We start from the raw sequence: 14,439 nt of genomic DNA, 5'->3' as shown, positions 1-14,439 counted from the left end.
ACACTGGAACAATGGAGAGCTGGAGGTCAAATGCATTAAAATTTCATTGCTGGAAACACATAGTGCATTGGTCAGTGCCTCATGCAAGAGAGAGCTTGCACATCTACACAGTACTTTTCAACTCTTTTAGAAATGCTAGTACAGCCAATCAAGTATTTTCGAACTCTGGTCCCAGTTGCACTGCAGGAACAACAGCAGCCAATTTCCACACAGGTAGCTCGCAACAAACAGCGCTGCGATGAACAGATAATTTGTTTTAGTGATGCAATTGAGGATATTTGTCAGAATTCTGGTAAGAATGCCTCTTGAAATAGCAGCCATGGGATATTTTTCATCCACCTAAGTGAGCAGCTGGAAAATATTCTGAGCAAAGTCTTACTCGACACACCCACAGTGACAGTACATGTCTATTGCAGCATTTGTTCTGTACTTGTCAGCAATTAGCTACAAAATATATTTGGTAATTAATTCCCTGCAAAGGTTGCTTGGGGTATGCTTCCTTCAGTGCAACCTTCCCTTTGACCATCACCAATCATAGAATCGCTACAGTGTGGAAGCAGGCCATTCAACCCATTGAGCCCACACTGCCCCTCTGAAGAGCATCCCACACAGACACACCCCAATCCTATTCCTGTAACCCTGCATTTTCCATGGATAATCCACCTAGCCTACACGTCCCTGGATACTGTGGGCAATTTAGCATGGCCTGCACATCTGTGGACTGTGGGAGGAAACCGGAGCACCCAGAGGAAACCCACGCAGATACAGGGAGAATGTGCAAACTCCACATAAACAGTCCCCCGAGGCTGGAATCGAACTTGGGTCCCTATGAGGCAGCAGTGCTGACCACTGAGCCGATGTGCCACCACTGTCGACCCCATGCCAACTAGGGCCAAGAACTGAGAAAGCAACTTGTGAGACACACAAAAGTCTTCCCTTCCAGAGTAGTTAAAATGGGCTGAGATTGTCTTTTATAGATAATAGATGTCTAAGGGATGTGCTGGTAGAGTCATTTAAGGCATCTAGAAAATCTTTCCACTTGTGACAGCGACTGAGGCCAGGATTTTTCTGTTTGCAAGTGAAGTGTGAAAGTTGGGACAGTTTCCAGGAGGGAAACCTGTGGACCACAGACATAAGGAAGCCTGATGGATCTTCTGGCAATCAGATGGCTGGTTGCTAGCAGGATTTCTGCCATTATTAGGACCATGGCTCAAGAAGTCCCAACCTCTCCCACTGCATTTGTTAGGGGTCCAGAGGTCCAGTACTCAGCTGTGCCATGGCTAAAGCTGTGGCTTCTGCTGTGGCAACATTCCTTGCACTCCCAGGATGGAGAATTGCCAAAGCAAAAGGTACATACTGTTTTAGGGGGCAGGGAGTTTCTGGAGTTGGGCATTGTGAGGAAGGGGTATGCAGGGCAGTCAGAAATGAAGAGCATGGTGTGGTTCTCAGTGACTACCCTCTGCCCTAAGTCAAGTCCTTTCGCCTTGAACAAATTAGTGGAGATGAAAGCACCTTGACCCTCACCCCAAAATAACAACCTTCCCACACTGGTTTACCAGTCGGACTCTATGTATCTCGCCAAGAGCTGGAGTAATTTCAGCTCAGGGTAGAGTGAGGTCCTGAATTGGTATTGGGGCAGGAAGGTCAAGCTTGGGAATCTCCAGCTAGAACTTAATTCCTGACGTAGCAGGAAGGCAGTAGGCGGTGGGAGGGTAGTGGGTATCTCCCCAGTGCCAAACCACTTAATTGTCCTCGCCTCTTGTCACCTTTCCTGCTGCTTTCCAGGAGGGGAGCTATCCGCCTCGGAACAGGAATCTCAGAATTATTAAAGCACAGAATGAGGCCAATGCCAGCTCTGCATAGGAGCAAACTAGAGGTTAGAAATATAAGTAGGCACTAATAAATACAATATGGAATTCAGAAAAACCTTATTACCTAAAGAGTGGTTAGAATGTGAAACATGTGGCCACATGGAGTAGTTGAGTTGAATTGATACATTCAAGGGCCAGCTAGATAAACAAACAAAGGAGAAAAGGATAGAAGCATGATATTGATTGTGTGAGATGAAGAGCGTGGGCAGAGACTTGCGTGGAACATAACCACAAGAATGGACCAGGTGGGCTGAACAGCCTGTTTCCATGCTTGTGGTGCAACTCAACCTGAGAGGAAATGTGCTGCCCCATGGACTTAGTTGCCTGACAACCCACCAGATTCCTAACGAAATTAACAACTAACAGTGGGCACCTTCGAGTGTTGGTCAGTACTGGAGCAAAACAAATCAACTGCCAAGTTAATCTATAATCAGTGCTGTTATTTCTAGGCTGACTGCCAATTTCGGAATACTTTTTTTAAAAATTCCAGCCACACAGAATAGTCCAGAGTAGGGGAAAAAAAATCCTGCAATTCTATTAGTTCTGATTAAAAGCTTATTTATCGGGTTTGACAGTGTGAAGTGACGCATTAAGAGGGTATCTTCCTGAGCAGTCTTGTACAACACTGAGGTTAGAACATTAGTTAATTAGTTCTAGTCAAGGTTCTGAGTACAGACAATGCTTACCAAAGGAATTTACCACTCGCAAGGGACCTTGGCATTTATGGAGTCACATTGGTACAAAAGCAGAACAATATCATGGCAAGAAGTGTCAGATGAACATGTGAGTTTGCAACATCTATCCACCAGGCTGAGGAATATAAGAATTTGGTTAGAATATGCTGTCATAATAACGGTTAGACTAATGGTACTTGCCATTATGGGTAAACAGTGCAGAAACTTTAGGCATGGTTAAATGTAAATATTGAAAAGCTGTTCTATGAGTTGCACCACTCTGTCAGTATTTTCACAAGTCATTCTTGGTTCACCTTCTCCCTTTAAGTGCTCACTGTGTTTGCCCATTAACTGGCAATTAAAATCACCATAGTAAGTCATTATAAGCATAAGAACATAAGAACTAGAAGCAGGAGTAGGCAATTCAGCCCCTTGAACCTGCTCCACTGTTTTGATATGATCATAGCTAATCTCATATTGGCCTCAAATCCATTTTTCTTCCTGCTTCCCATAATCCTTTAACTTGTCTATCTCCATCTTAAATCTATTTGGTGTCTCAGCATTAACTGCGCTCTGTGGTACTGAATTCCACAGATTCATGACCTTTGAGTGGAGTAATGCTCCTCATCTCTATTTTGAAATCTGCCACCCCTTAGCCCAAAATTATGAGGTCTTGTCTTAGAACTTCTTTAATGACATGAGTGAGTGTTAATGTCTGACAATCAACCTCTCCAGCACTGAAAATTAACTCTTACAAATACAGGGCACAATCCTGCAGCCTTTGAATTTTTCAGGGTGTATTTTTTTAAGGAAGTGCTAATTTTGTTTTAAAAAATTGGACTTTTCCTCTTTATGCTAATTTTTGACACACATGCTTAAGCCAATCTTTTTCTCCCTTCTGTTCTGAGTTGTCATTGAATGTGACACCTAAAACTGACAAACCTTCCTACGTTTAATTCCCAAGACTTAAATTTCACTGGTCCAGGAGATCCTTTGTACCTTGCCCTTTTCATTCCAGCCCCAGGTATCCCATTGCACATGAGGCAACATTGTGTGCTCACACCAGCAGCAACTTTACAGGCAACAGGCATTTTTGAGCTTTTGAGTTCTTGTAGTGCAACAGTAGTGCACCAGAAGGCCCAGGTTCAAGCCTCACCTGTTCCAGAGAGGTGTAATAACATCTTTGAACATGTTGATTTAAAAAAAATCTCTTTTTGAAATGAAGGACACAGTGACGAGTCAAACTAAGGGTATCTACAGCAAATTCTGGCCAATTATTATGTTAAAGATGTCAATCTGAGACCAGCATCTGTTTGTCTGAGTGAGGAGGAGTTGATAGACCCCAGTAACCCTGCTGGCTTCTGCACTGCTTCTCTTTTCAAAGTAAATGGAGCAGAGTGATTGTGTGCAGGAACTTTAATGCCCTGTTGAATTAATGATGTCAGCAAACAGCCTTTGGCTGCTCTAAATAACAAAAAAAAGGAAAAGAGAAAATCAATGTTAAACTTCCCAATGTCATTATGCTGCAAGGCAGATGAAGCTGCCATATGAACAACTTGAATTTATATAGCACCTTTCATATATTAAAAGATGCCAAGATAGTGGTGGAAGAAAAGGAGATGTAAATTGGTGTAAGTGGTGTAAAATGTGAAAGGGAATGGGTCCTTTCTACTAAGAGCAAAGTTAACAACACAATAAACAAGGGGGCATACAAGTCCACAGAGCTAGGGGAGATGGTGGTGAGGATTTTAGTAGGCCCACGCTAATTCTCTGGAGGCATGGCTTCAAATCCCCATTTAAATTCAATTGTTAGATCTGAAATATAAAAAAGCTATTCTCAGTAATGGTGCCATGAAACCATCATTGATTGTCATAAAACCTCATCTTGTTCGCTAATGTCCTCTAGGGCAGGAAATTTGTAATTCTTACCTTGCTTCAGACCCACTGCAAAGTGATTGGCTTTTAACTGCTCTTACATCATGGCTCAGCACCCATAAAGAAGCATCTTGGTACACGGACCAAGGAAGTCTGGGAATTTTGGAAAGGCCAACCTGGCAGAAACCACTGTGAGGTGGAGATGGAGTAAATGGGGGAAGTGTGTTGTAGAGGCTGGGTTATGGGAGGCTTTAATGGGAATGGAGTTGCTGTCTCCAATGGACACAAGGCATCCTCTAAAAGTCATACTCCCCACCCCTTCCTGAACGAAAGCAGTCTGGATAGTGGAAGCTGCTGGGCTGCTTACCTCACTTCTGCCTTCCCCTGGCAGAAGTAAATAACAGAGGAGACACAATGAGACCTCCAATAGCCCAAGGGCCCTGATGCCAACCCCAACCCCAAATATGGAAGTGTGGGAGAGCAGGAGATGGGAATGGCATCCAGTTTATTTTATGAACAAACCGCAGTCTTCAAATACATCCATATGCAGCTGTAAAATCCAGCACATGACGTATTTCTGGTATCAAGTTCACGTTATCTTCTAATATCCATGCGGACCACTCTCACTCAAATTGGCATCTTGGCTGTATGTAATGTTCTGAAAGTTTCCATGATATCTCACCTCCAATAACTCAGACCTCTTAAACTGTTCATTGAGTTTAAAGCCATCATTTTAAAAAGGCACTTATAAACAAAAACATAAATTATATGTTCAATTTTATCTTCATGCTCCTTCCAAGAGTCTTCACAACAATGTCCTGAAGATTAATCTTTATGATTCCCGGAGATTCCATGAGTGGGAATACAGCACATGATGGGATTCAGGGGTTAAGGAATGGAAATCTCAAGCTCTCCTCTCCTCCTCAAGATGATTATCCCATGGCTAAAATATAGCATGGTGCAGTAGACTTATAGCAATGGCGAAACCCCATGTACAATTCTTAGCTCTGTGGCTGTGACACAAGCCTGCAAGGGATTTAAGGGTTTGGTCAGACCACTACCTTTTATTGTCAAATTGAAAGATCCTAAACGGCAGATTGACTAACCTATTCATTTTGCTCAATGTTGCTGCTGCCATGGCAAGTCCAATAAATAGATGGCAATGACATAAAATTTTATGTCTCTCATACTTTATGTGGTAAAAAATCAATTCTGTTTTAATTGCAACCCAAACTAAGATCTTCCTCATCTGAACATGAACAATAACATTTTACCACCCGCTGACAGTGACTGCTGATGGTATTGTCCTATTAATGATATGTTTAATTTGTCTTTGCGGCCAGTACTGTTTTGAGAAACAGTTCTAATTTTGAGTGAAAGTTTTAGTAGGGCATTACAGACCATGTTTTGAATGCTGGATTCTCATTCACAGTGCCCATATGGCTACAAAATAAGAAAAACACAAGCAGCAGAGATTGGCATATTGAAATCACTCAACATCAGCTGAGGACAAAACTTGTGTGTTGATATTTTTCTTGTGCTGAACTTAAAAACTGCAAGCATGAGCCAGTTGTTGTAATGTTAGGTGCAACATAAAACACAGAAACAGGCCATTCCATCCAGCAGGTCCATGCTCGTGTAAATCCTCCATAGAAGCCTCCTCCCAGCTGTACTTATCTAATTCCATCAATATATCCTTCTAGTCCTTTCTCCTTCCAGCTTCCCCTTAAACACACCTATTCTGTACGTAATAGGATAGTAGCCAGTTTCACATTGTAACCAAACAGCCTCTTCCACAAACAGCAATTGATGCTTGATAGTTAGGTTCTAACAATTGGTAATTGATACTTCATTGTTCGCATCTGAAACTGTGATAAATTATTGTGAGCCAAAGGTAATTCAGGAATTTGGAGAAAGATGGGTTTATGGTGTTAGGTAGCAGATCAGCCATTATCTCATTGAATGGACCTAGTTTAAGGGGCTGAATGATCTCCTCCAGTCCTTATGTTCAGAAATTCTCAGGATACAATTTATTCTGCTTGGCATGGTTTACAGGCATTTACCACACTGTAGTTTTCAAGTACAGTGTAAAATTGAGCAAGGACAACTTTTTTTTCGTTATTGCCGCTCACGATGGACTTGGGGTTTTTAGTTGTCTGTTTATGAGGATCAAAGAATAAAATTTACAGTGATCCTACATCATTTGGGTGAAACTGCTAGTATCAGGTCTGCTCCAAGACTTTAATACTCAAATCCTCAGAACACTTTGAAGATGGTAATCAGTGGCCCCTAGAGATTGATAAAGAGGCTGCTTGCACAGTATGAAAAAGTATGCTAAATGTCCCTCTGTGCCTGTAATAATCTTCATTAAAACTATAAATAAACAAAATGATTTTTTTTAAAATTGTAAATCTCTTCACATGCAGAATGAAGAGAAAGGTTGACAGTGTATTTGCCCTGCTTTATTCCATACTTGAGGAAGACTGTCATAATTGAGAGATGATCAGGTTTTTCTCATTCCAGGAAGAAATTAGACAACACTGTGCTTGTCACTGTGTATCCAACACGTATACACAATGGTTTAATATTTATAATTTTGGCTGATTTAGTTTCTGAATCAATGCACACTACTGAATCTTTGGGTGCTCCAAGCCAATTTTTTTTGTTGCCACTGATTGAACAGAATATGACAAACAATTCCACCTTATTTATTGGTGGAAATCTACCCCTACCCATCCCCCTGCAATTTTCTTTGCGTGCAAAAGGAGTAATTTTGCTCCCTGGCAGTGTGTGTTGTCGCATTTGCTAAGCGGGCCTGCGTCATTTTCACCACATTTGCTGTGAAATGGAAAATTTCCATGCAATTTGTAAACCTTAATATAAAAATTTTAATGTTTAATCAGTTAGGCTCTGGAGGCACAGCATTTCACTACAGCTATCCATTATCCAAGTTAGGCAAACAGAGACCGGATGCCCTTTGGAATGAACCCACGGTGCATTACATTTCATGGGATTATAAATGCATTGAAAGCTTCTCTCTCGTATCAATTTGTAAATATGCTGCTATTAAGTCCCTGCACAACAAATGTTGTACCTGTGCTTCTCTTTGTGGCCCTCTGCAATTACCAGAATGCACAAGTATAATTCAGTGCAGGTGAAATTCAATCAGTCATCTCCCTTGCAAGGACATTATCAGAATCTATAGGAAAATAATTAGAATGCAGGTATCTTCCTCCCCACATTACAAACAAAAGGTCCCTGCCACAGTCCAAAGGGATTCCGGCAATGCATTGACAGTATCTGCTTGCTGTGTTATCAAAGCACAATTGAACATCTACTGGCAGGATGTGTTCTACTTCAGGAAGTTTCCATAACTGGTTAAATCACTTTTTGTTTTCAATGTTTTTTTCTCAATGCCACACCCAAAATGGATAAACATTGGTTGATAGCACAATAAACTTGCGAGCTGTGCCTGTGCTATGTATGATTGATAATGATTAATATGGTCACTGACGCATTTAAATGCCATTGGCTGAATGAACAATGCATAAGGAAATTTCAACTGTGTACTTTTGCATGGTGTTTGGAGCTTTCCTTGAACAATGATGAAAACTCTTCAGTTTGGACAACAATTATAGAGCAAGCTTGGCTTAAAACTCATTAGGATATCTAGCTCGCTCTGTGCTCTCTCCTCACCCAAATCCCCGTAATATCACTTGTCAGTTCTTGATGATGATTAGCAATCAATCAGTGCCAACGACACTTTAGAAGTGGTCACTGGTTAATTGTCAAAGTAAGAACAGGATCGAGAGCAAGAGTTGTGCAGTGACATGGAACCGCAGTGCAAGAGCTTGATGATAGATCATTCCAAGACTCAGTTCAGCTTCACACTATCTGTTTCTCACTTCCACAGAGGTTAACTTTGAACAGTCGAATTTGAAGAGTTGACCAGTTGTGTTTAAGTAACTAAGCAGCTTGATACTCCAGGATGTCACTTAATGATAATGCAATGATAGAGATTATGAGTGTAATATTACTTATATGGATGATAGTGTTAAACATTCTTCACTCAGAGGAATATAGATTTGTGGAATTCTCAAATGCAGAAGGGTTTGCATGCTTTTTGACTGAATATATTTAAGGCAGAGGTTTTTAGATTTTTCAGTACTAAGCGAATTAAGAAATAGGTAGATAATATGAGAAGGCGGAATTGAGGTAGAAAATAAAGCAATAATCTTGTTGTATAGCAGACTAGACTCAAACAACCAAACGGCCAACATTCACTCTTTTATCTTACGTTCTTCCAAGTGGCCTCAAAATGGTTATCTGTTATACAGACCACCTCATTTCCCCTGGCAGTAACATGAATGGATGAGAACATTGCACAGTGCAGAATGAGAGACCATTTCAATATCAGCAGTAGCTTCTACCATATTTAAAGTTAATCTGTGTATTGGATGCAAAAGCTGTGCACATTGAGCTAACCGTCCTGATTGCACCTCAGCTGTTCATTTCAAATGTTTTCAGTGTGGCAGAGTCAGGCAGACATTCCAAATTGTGGATGCTGTGATATTTTAGATCCTAAACACTCTCACTTACTTACCACTGCTTTTACCAAGCATATCAATCATATAATAGCATTCTGCAGTCCAAATGTTTAGCCTATCAATTTATGATTTAGCATGTCATTCCAGGGCTTAAACATCAAGACTGGCACCTCACCGTCGATGTTGCTATCTTTCAGATGTTAAATCAAGCTCTCTGAGGTGGGCAGAAAAGATCCAGCAGCCACTATTTTGAAGATGAGCAGAGGAGTTATGCCCCATGTCCAGATCAATATTTATCTGCTAATCAGGATCACCAAAAATTATCCCATCATTACAGCATTGCTGTTTATGGTATCTTGCTGTGTGTAAATTGGCTGCTACATTTCTTGCATTATAACAGTGACTGTACTTCAAAAGAACTTAATTGTCTCTGAAGTGCTTTGAGATATCCAGTAGTTGTGAAAGGTGCTATTTAAATACAATCCTCTCTTACTATTATCCTTTAAAATTCTAGGCAACAACAAAATACCATAATTAAAATATTCAACTGTTGTTCTTAGTTTTTTGAAGATTGACATTTTAAAGTATTACTTTTAAAGCACGATTAAAAAAAAGTATCTAACAGTTAATTCAGAGAAGAAATATTTTTCAAATGTTCCAGGATTCTGATTGCTTCTCATATTTTAGTTCTGAGCATTCAGAAGAAGGCATTTACAAGAGAAGGTATGTTCTTCAAGGTCATATATTGAAAGTAGTGATGTTCAGAAATGACAGAATGAATGGGCAAAGTTTAATGTTACTCTTCTGTTGTCTGTACTAAAGACCTTCCATAACTGCCAAATATTTGTCAACAAATGTATTGCAGTGGCCTACAATATAACACATAACCTTTCAGGTAAAATCCAAGTTCAAATGTAACTTTTATTTTTTTATATCACAAGGACTGCAGTTGTTATTATGGAATTATGTTGGCAGTAATTGCTTCCAGTTCAAAGTTTAAAAGATAATGGGTCAAATTGCAAAGACATCATTCCATTTAGTTATTAATGTGTTTTCTTTAGTTACCCAAGCCACAACCTGAAATTCCTCCTTCCAAATATACAATTAAATATATGCTTGTTTGAAACAAAATAAAATTCTGAATTTGAAACTGTATGACTGCCTGACAATACATGATAAGATAAATTATTGTAGCAATGCATTCAGTGGTGATCTTAATTCTCTGGAAATTACTTGTTAGGAAGTGTTAACAGCAAAAAATGACAAATAAGTACACACTGTCTAGACATATGAGGAAATGTTCATTACATTCATCCTGGAGTGCGTTTGCCATGCTCTGTGTTTATCAGTACATACTTAATTACACATCTCCTTACCTGGATACTATTGTTTTTCAAATTCAGTTACATATAACAGATGGTCCTCTGGAGATTTGCCATGTGTTTTGCTAAGGTGCAGTTTGACCGCATGTTTGCTTGCAAAGGTCCGGTTGCACATTTTACACTGGAATGTACAGCTGATGTCTTCCTCTGACAACCCAACTGAACTCAGTGTCTTATTTGGTATGACCTTTGAAATTGCCTGCTGCTCCCGAATCTGCTCTATTGATAACTTCGAGAGATCCTTCATAGAAAATCCTAAGTGAGATTCCAAATGGCCTATGTAGCTGGAAGGAGTCCTAAACTGAGAGGCACAATCGTTACAGAAGAAAACTGGGTGACCTGTATCTAAGTTCTTCAGGAATTTAGTTCCACCTGTCCTTCTCAATTGATACTTTACATTGGCCAGCCAATGGCTTATTGTGGTCATGGAAAGACCAGTAAACTTTGAAATGTGCACCCGCTCGTGTAGGTTCAGGTCCGACATAATGTATTTGCCTTCAGAGGACTCACGTAAGCTGGCCGCAAACTGAGCTTGGAGTATCAAAAGGTGCTGAGGGTTCCAGTTAGACTGTCTGCCCTTCCTCTTCTGCACTGGAGAGATCTCCTCTAAGGTATCCTCGAAACTGCTCACATCTGCTTCGGACTTCTCTGAAACAGTTGATGGGGTTGAAGACTTGGGTGTCAACCGGCCCGTGAGGTTCTTGACCATGTCAGAAATATCCAACAAAGCGTTTTCCCTCGAGGAGGAGAGTATTGTTTCTGTCATGGCTGAAATGAGCTTTTTACTGCTTTTCGACTTTGTTAAGTCTATGGGTTGGTCATTGTTTTCATAGTAGTATCGATCTACAATATCTGCTTGTTTGACCTGAGCGGCAGGGAATATAGGCTTGTCTAACACACTGTTGCTTATTTTGTAGAGCATGGCCAGTGGGTCAAGGCTAGGGCTCAATGGCTTGGCAGCCTTGCCCAAGTGTGTGTTCATAATTGACTGTAGTGCACTAAGTGGATTGACAAATGGTGATTCCGGTGAATGGTCTGTAATAATCGCCATACTGTTACAGCCGTTGCTAACAGTTGATTTCAAACATTCTGTCCCATTGGGAGAAGAGGTCTCTAAATTGCTCTCTTTTTTCACTTTCACTTCCTCCCCCTCAGCACCTCTTTTCAGTTGAGCTGCACCGTCAAAGTCCTCAGCTTTGGGAGGGTCTTTAGCACTGGGAGGTGATGAGCTACAGCTTGTCCTGGTCACCGGTGTGACCACAGGCTCTTTCTCTACTGGTTTCTCCTCTGACTTAATCGTCATTTTACCTGTCACCTTCTCCACAAGTTCCTCCATTGCGTGGACATTGCTCTTTTGAGGTGGTGGTGAATGGCACTCTGAAGACTCCACTGCAGTGAGATGCTCTGAAGACAGGGCCTTGACACTATTAGTGTAGAATGGGGTCAACTGAACGTTCTGCACTGTTGGCTGAAAGGGTCGTATGGTCCCTGAAAGCTGATATGCTGCATGAATGCTGGAGTAGCCGCCCCAAGTAGGTGCCCCATTCTGGGCTTTGTTAATGGCTGTCGTGACAGTGTTCTCTAAGGACTTGAGAATATCAATCCCACCTTTAGGACTTTCATCCAAGTCCTCTTCCCGGAGATACTGATACTGTGAGGTGGACTCAAACTTTTCTGTGGGATTGTCTCTCTCCTCCTTTATTTCTTGTTCCTTCTCATTCTGTTCCAGTGGCTCCTCCTCCTCCTCGTGTTCCTTCCTGGGCTCGGTAACCGGTGAAGGTGGCGTTTCGGGCTTCGTCTGGGGGGTGGGCGCCGCCATCCGCGTTGGAGTCGAAGGGGGCAAGGGGATGGATTGGACTTTCTCCTCACCCACATTGTCAAAAACCAGCTGCTTCCCCTTCTTGGAGGCAGAGTTGGTGACTTTCAGGAAATGGCCAGTCACCATCATGTGGGTGGTCAGCTGCTGCAATGTGTCGTGGGAGCTGCCGCACTCCATGCACTTCAGTATCTGCGCTTTCCGGGCCTCAAACTGCCAGGTGTAACTGGCGCCGTTCTGGTAGCCGTAGCGGTTGTTGGGGGTCACGTAGGGATTGGCAGCTTTCTGCGCCGAAGCCGACTCGCTGGCCGGCACCCCCGTGGGATTGGCAGCGGACTCCGGCGAGCAAGGTTGGGTGTCGGGCTGGACTCTCCGTTTGTTGGGTGGCAGCAGCTTAGAGGCAAGGGCAGGAACCGGCTCCTTGAGAGGCACTTTCTGGTAATGCTTGGTCTTGATCATGTGGACGCTGAGATCTTGCAGGGACTCGAAGGAATGTCCACAGTACATGCACTTCAATACCTTCTGTGCGTCCTCCTTACCCTCCATCTCCATGAGGGAACGCTTCCTGGGCTTTGACCACTTGCGGGGGTTGTTTGCGTCCTTGTCCTGGTTGTCATCGCGGTAGTGGCCCGTCTCATTCATGTGCACCGTCAGGCCTACCAAGGTGTCGTAGGCAGAGCTGCAGTCCTTGCACCGAAACTTGCTGGCTCCGGTGAAGACGGAGCCGAAGAGCTTGTTGTGCTGCCGGTACAGCTGCACCGTGCTGAACAGGCTGGACTCGGGCATCACTCCGTATGAGGTCTGCTGCAGGGTTTTGGCCAAGGCGGCCTGGTGCCAGTCATAGCCTGCCCCACCGCCGGTACCACTGTGAGTGCTGCTGCCATTGCTGCTGGTGCTGACACTCGGCTGGTTCGCGTTCTTCAGGTCCAGGCCCAGGCTCGTCCAGTACGAGCTGCTCAGGAAGTTGGAGTAGGCGGCTTTCATCTGTGCCAGGCTGTCCCGTGAGACGAGTAAGCTGTCCATGCCCAGCCCCTCCTCTTTTTCCTGCCCATCCTTAGATGAGGTGCTCTGGGACTCAGCCAGCTGATCGCTGGTGTCACTGGCGGGTGACCCGTAGCCCGGCTCTGGGTTAGTTGGCGTGCTGGCGGGTGAATTCTGGTAACTGGGCACTTCTTTATTGTCATCTTCCTCAGCACACACAAACTCATGCTCCTGGTCACTCCCTGGTGGCAATTCTTTGTCCTGAAGATCTTGGCTGAGCTCCGCTGCTTTCAGCTCTTCCTCAGGCACATATGCTGGCAAAGAAAACATATAGAAGCAAAACATTACTGAGAGCTGGGCACAGTGAAAAAAATCCTTCATTTCAAAAGATCATGAATTTAACAATGTCGAACGACGTGGAGGCCATTCAGCCCTTGCAGGCTGTTCGCTGTTCAAATTAGATCGTGGCCGATCTGTATCTTAGCTCCAACTATCTGCCATGTGCTTTAGCAAAATGGATTTTGCAAACAGCTTACAGCAAATGAGCGTGATATTTCCCTAACATCAATTTTGGTTAAACTAAATTTTAACATATTTTCTGTTGCTGCAGGAGTATTACCAAGCTTTCTCAGAATGTTAGTGTAACTACACCTTTCTCAAAAAAAATCAACTACACACTATAACATGCTTTTGCCAAATTTTTTTAAACGCTTCATAGAAGATTATTTAATAATTTTCTTTTGTGAAAAAGTGTTTCCTAGGGAGTTTTTAAACCAAAAATAAACGTGGGTCCTGATTTTAAGTGATGGAAACCAAGCCACAGGCAGAGTGTGGGTTGAGAGGGGGCAGTTAAAATAATAGGTTGCCATTACTCCCCCTCAGTTGCTTTTTTATTTCAAAAATATACTTTATTCATTAAAAATCTTTATATACATACATTGTCACTAGAGCAGTTTGGTTCTTTGCAGTCTTTACATACAGAAAACAAACAAAACTAAGGCATTTCTTACTTATACAAAACTATATTATTTGCATTGGCACCAGGACAGCCTGCTAATTGAATAGATCCCTTTCCTCTGGTACAAAAAGATAATCTGCTTGTTACCTGCATTGCTATTTGTGCAAACTTTTGGCTACCAAATTAGCTCCATTATAACAGTGACTACACTTCAAAAAGTACTTCATTGGCTGTAAAGCACTTTATGATGTCATGAGATTATGAAAGCTGCTACATAAATGCAAGTGATAGTAGGAACTACAGATGCTGGAGAATCTGAGATAACAAGGTGTAGA

General features: G+C 42.3%; 1 protein-coding gene across 2 annotated transcripts in view; it reads right to left on the bottom strand.

Annotated features, from left to right (window-relative positions):
* The window catches only part of tshz1 (teashirt zinc finger homeobox 1), a 236,982-nt gene that overhangs the window by 125,561 nt on the left and 96,982 nt on the right, over window positions 1–14,439 (bottom strand). For both annotated transcript variants that reach the window (XM_020526683.2, XM_048595576.1), the window contains exon 2: window positions 10,344–13,460. In XM_020526683.2, the coding sequence (XP_020382272.1) occupies window positions 10,351–13,460 (3,110 nt within the window). In that variant the 3' untranslated portion in view covers window positions 10,344–10,350. The remainder of the gene's footprint in view (window positions 1–10,343; window positions 13,461–14,439) is intronic.

The sequence above is a fragment of the Rhincodon typus genome, chromosome 4 (genome assembly GCF_021869965.1).
Source record: "Rhincodon typus isolate 14 chromosome 4, sRhiTyp1.1, whole genome shotgun sequence".
NCBI lineage: Eukaryota > Metazoa > Chordata > Chondrichthyes > Orectolobiformes > Rhincodontidae > Rhincodon > Rhincodon typus.
This window is presented reverse-complemented; position numbering and strand designations above follow the sequence as displayed.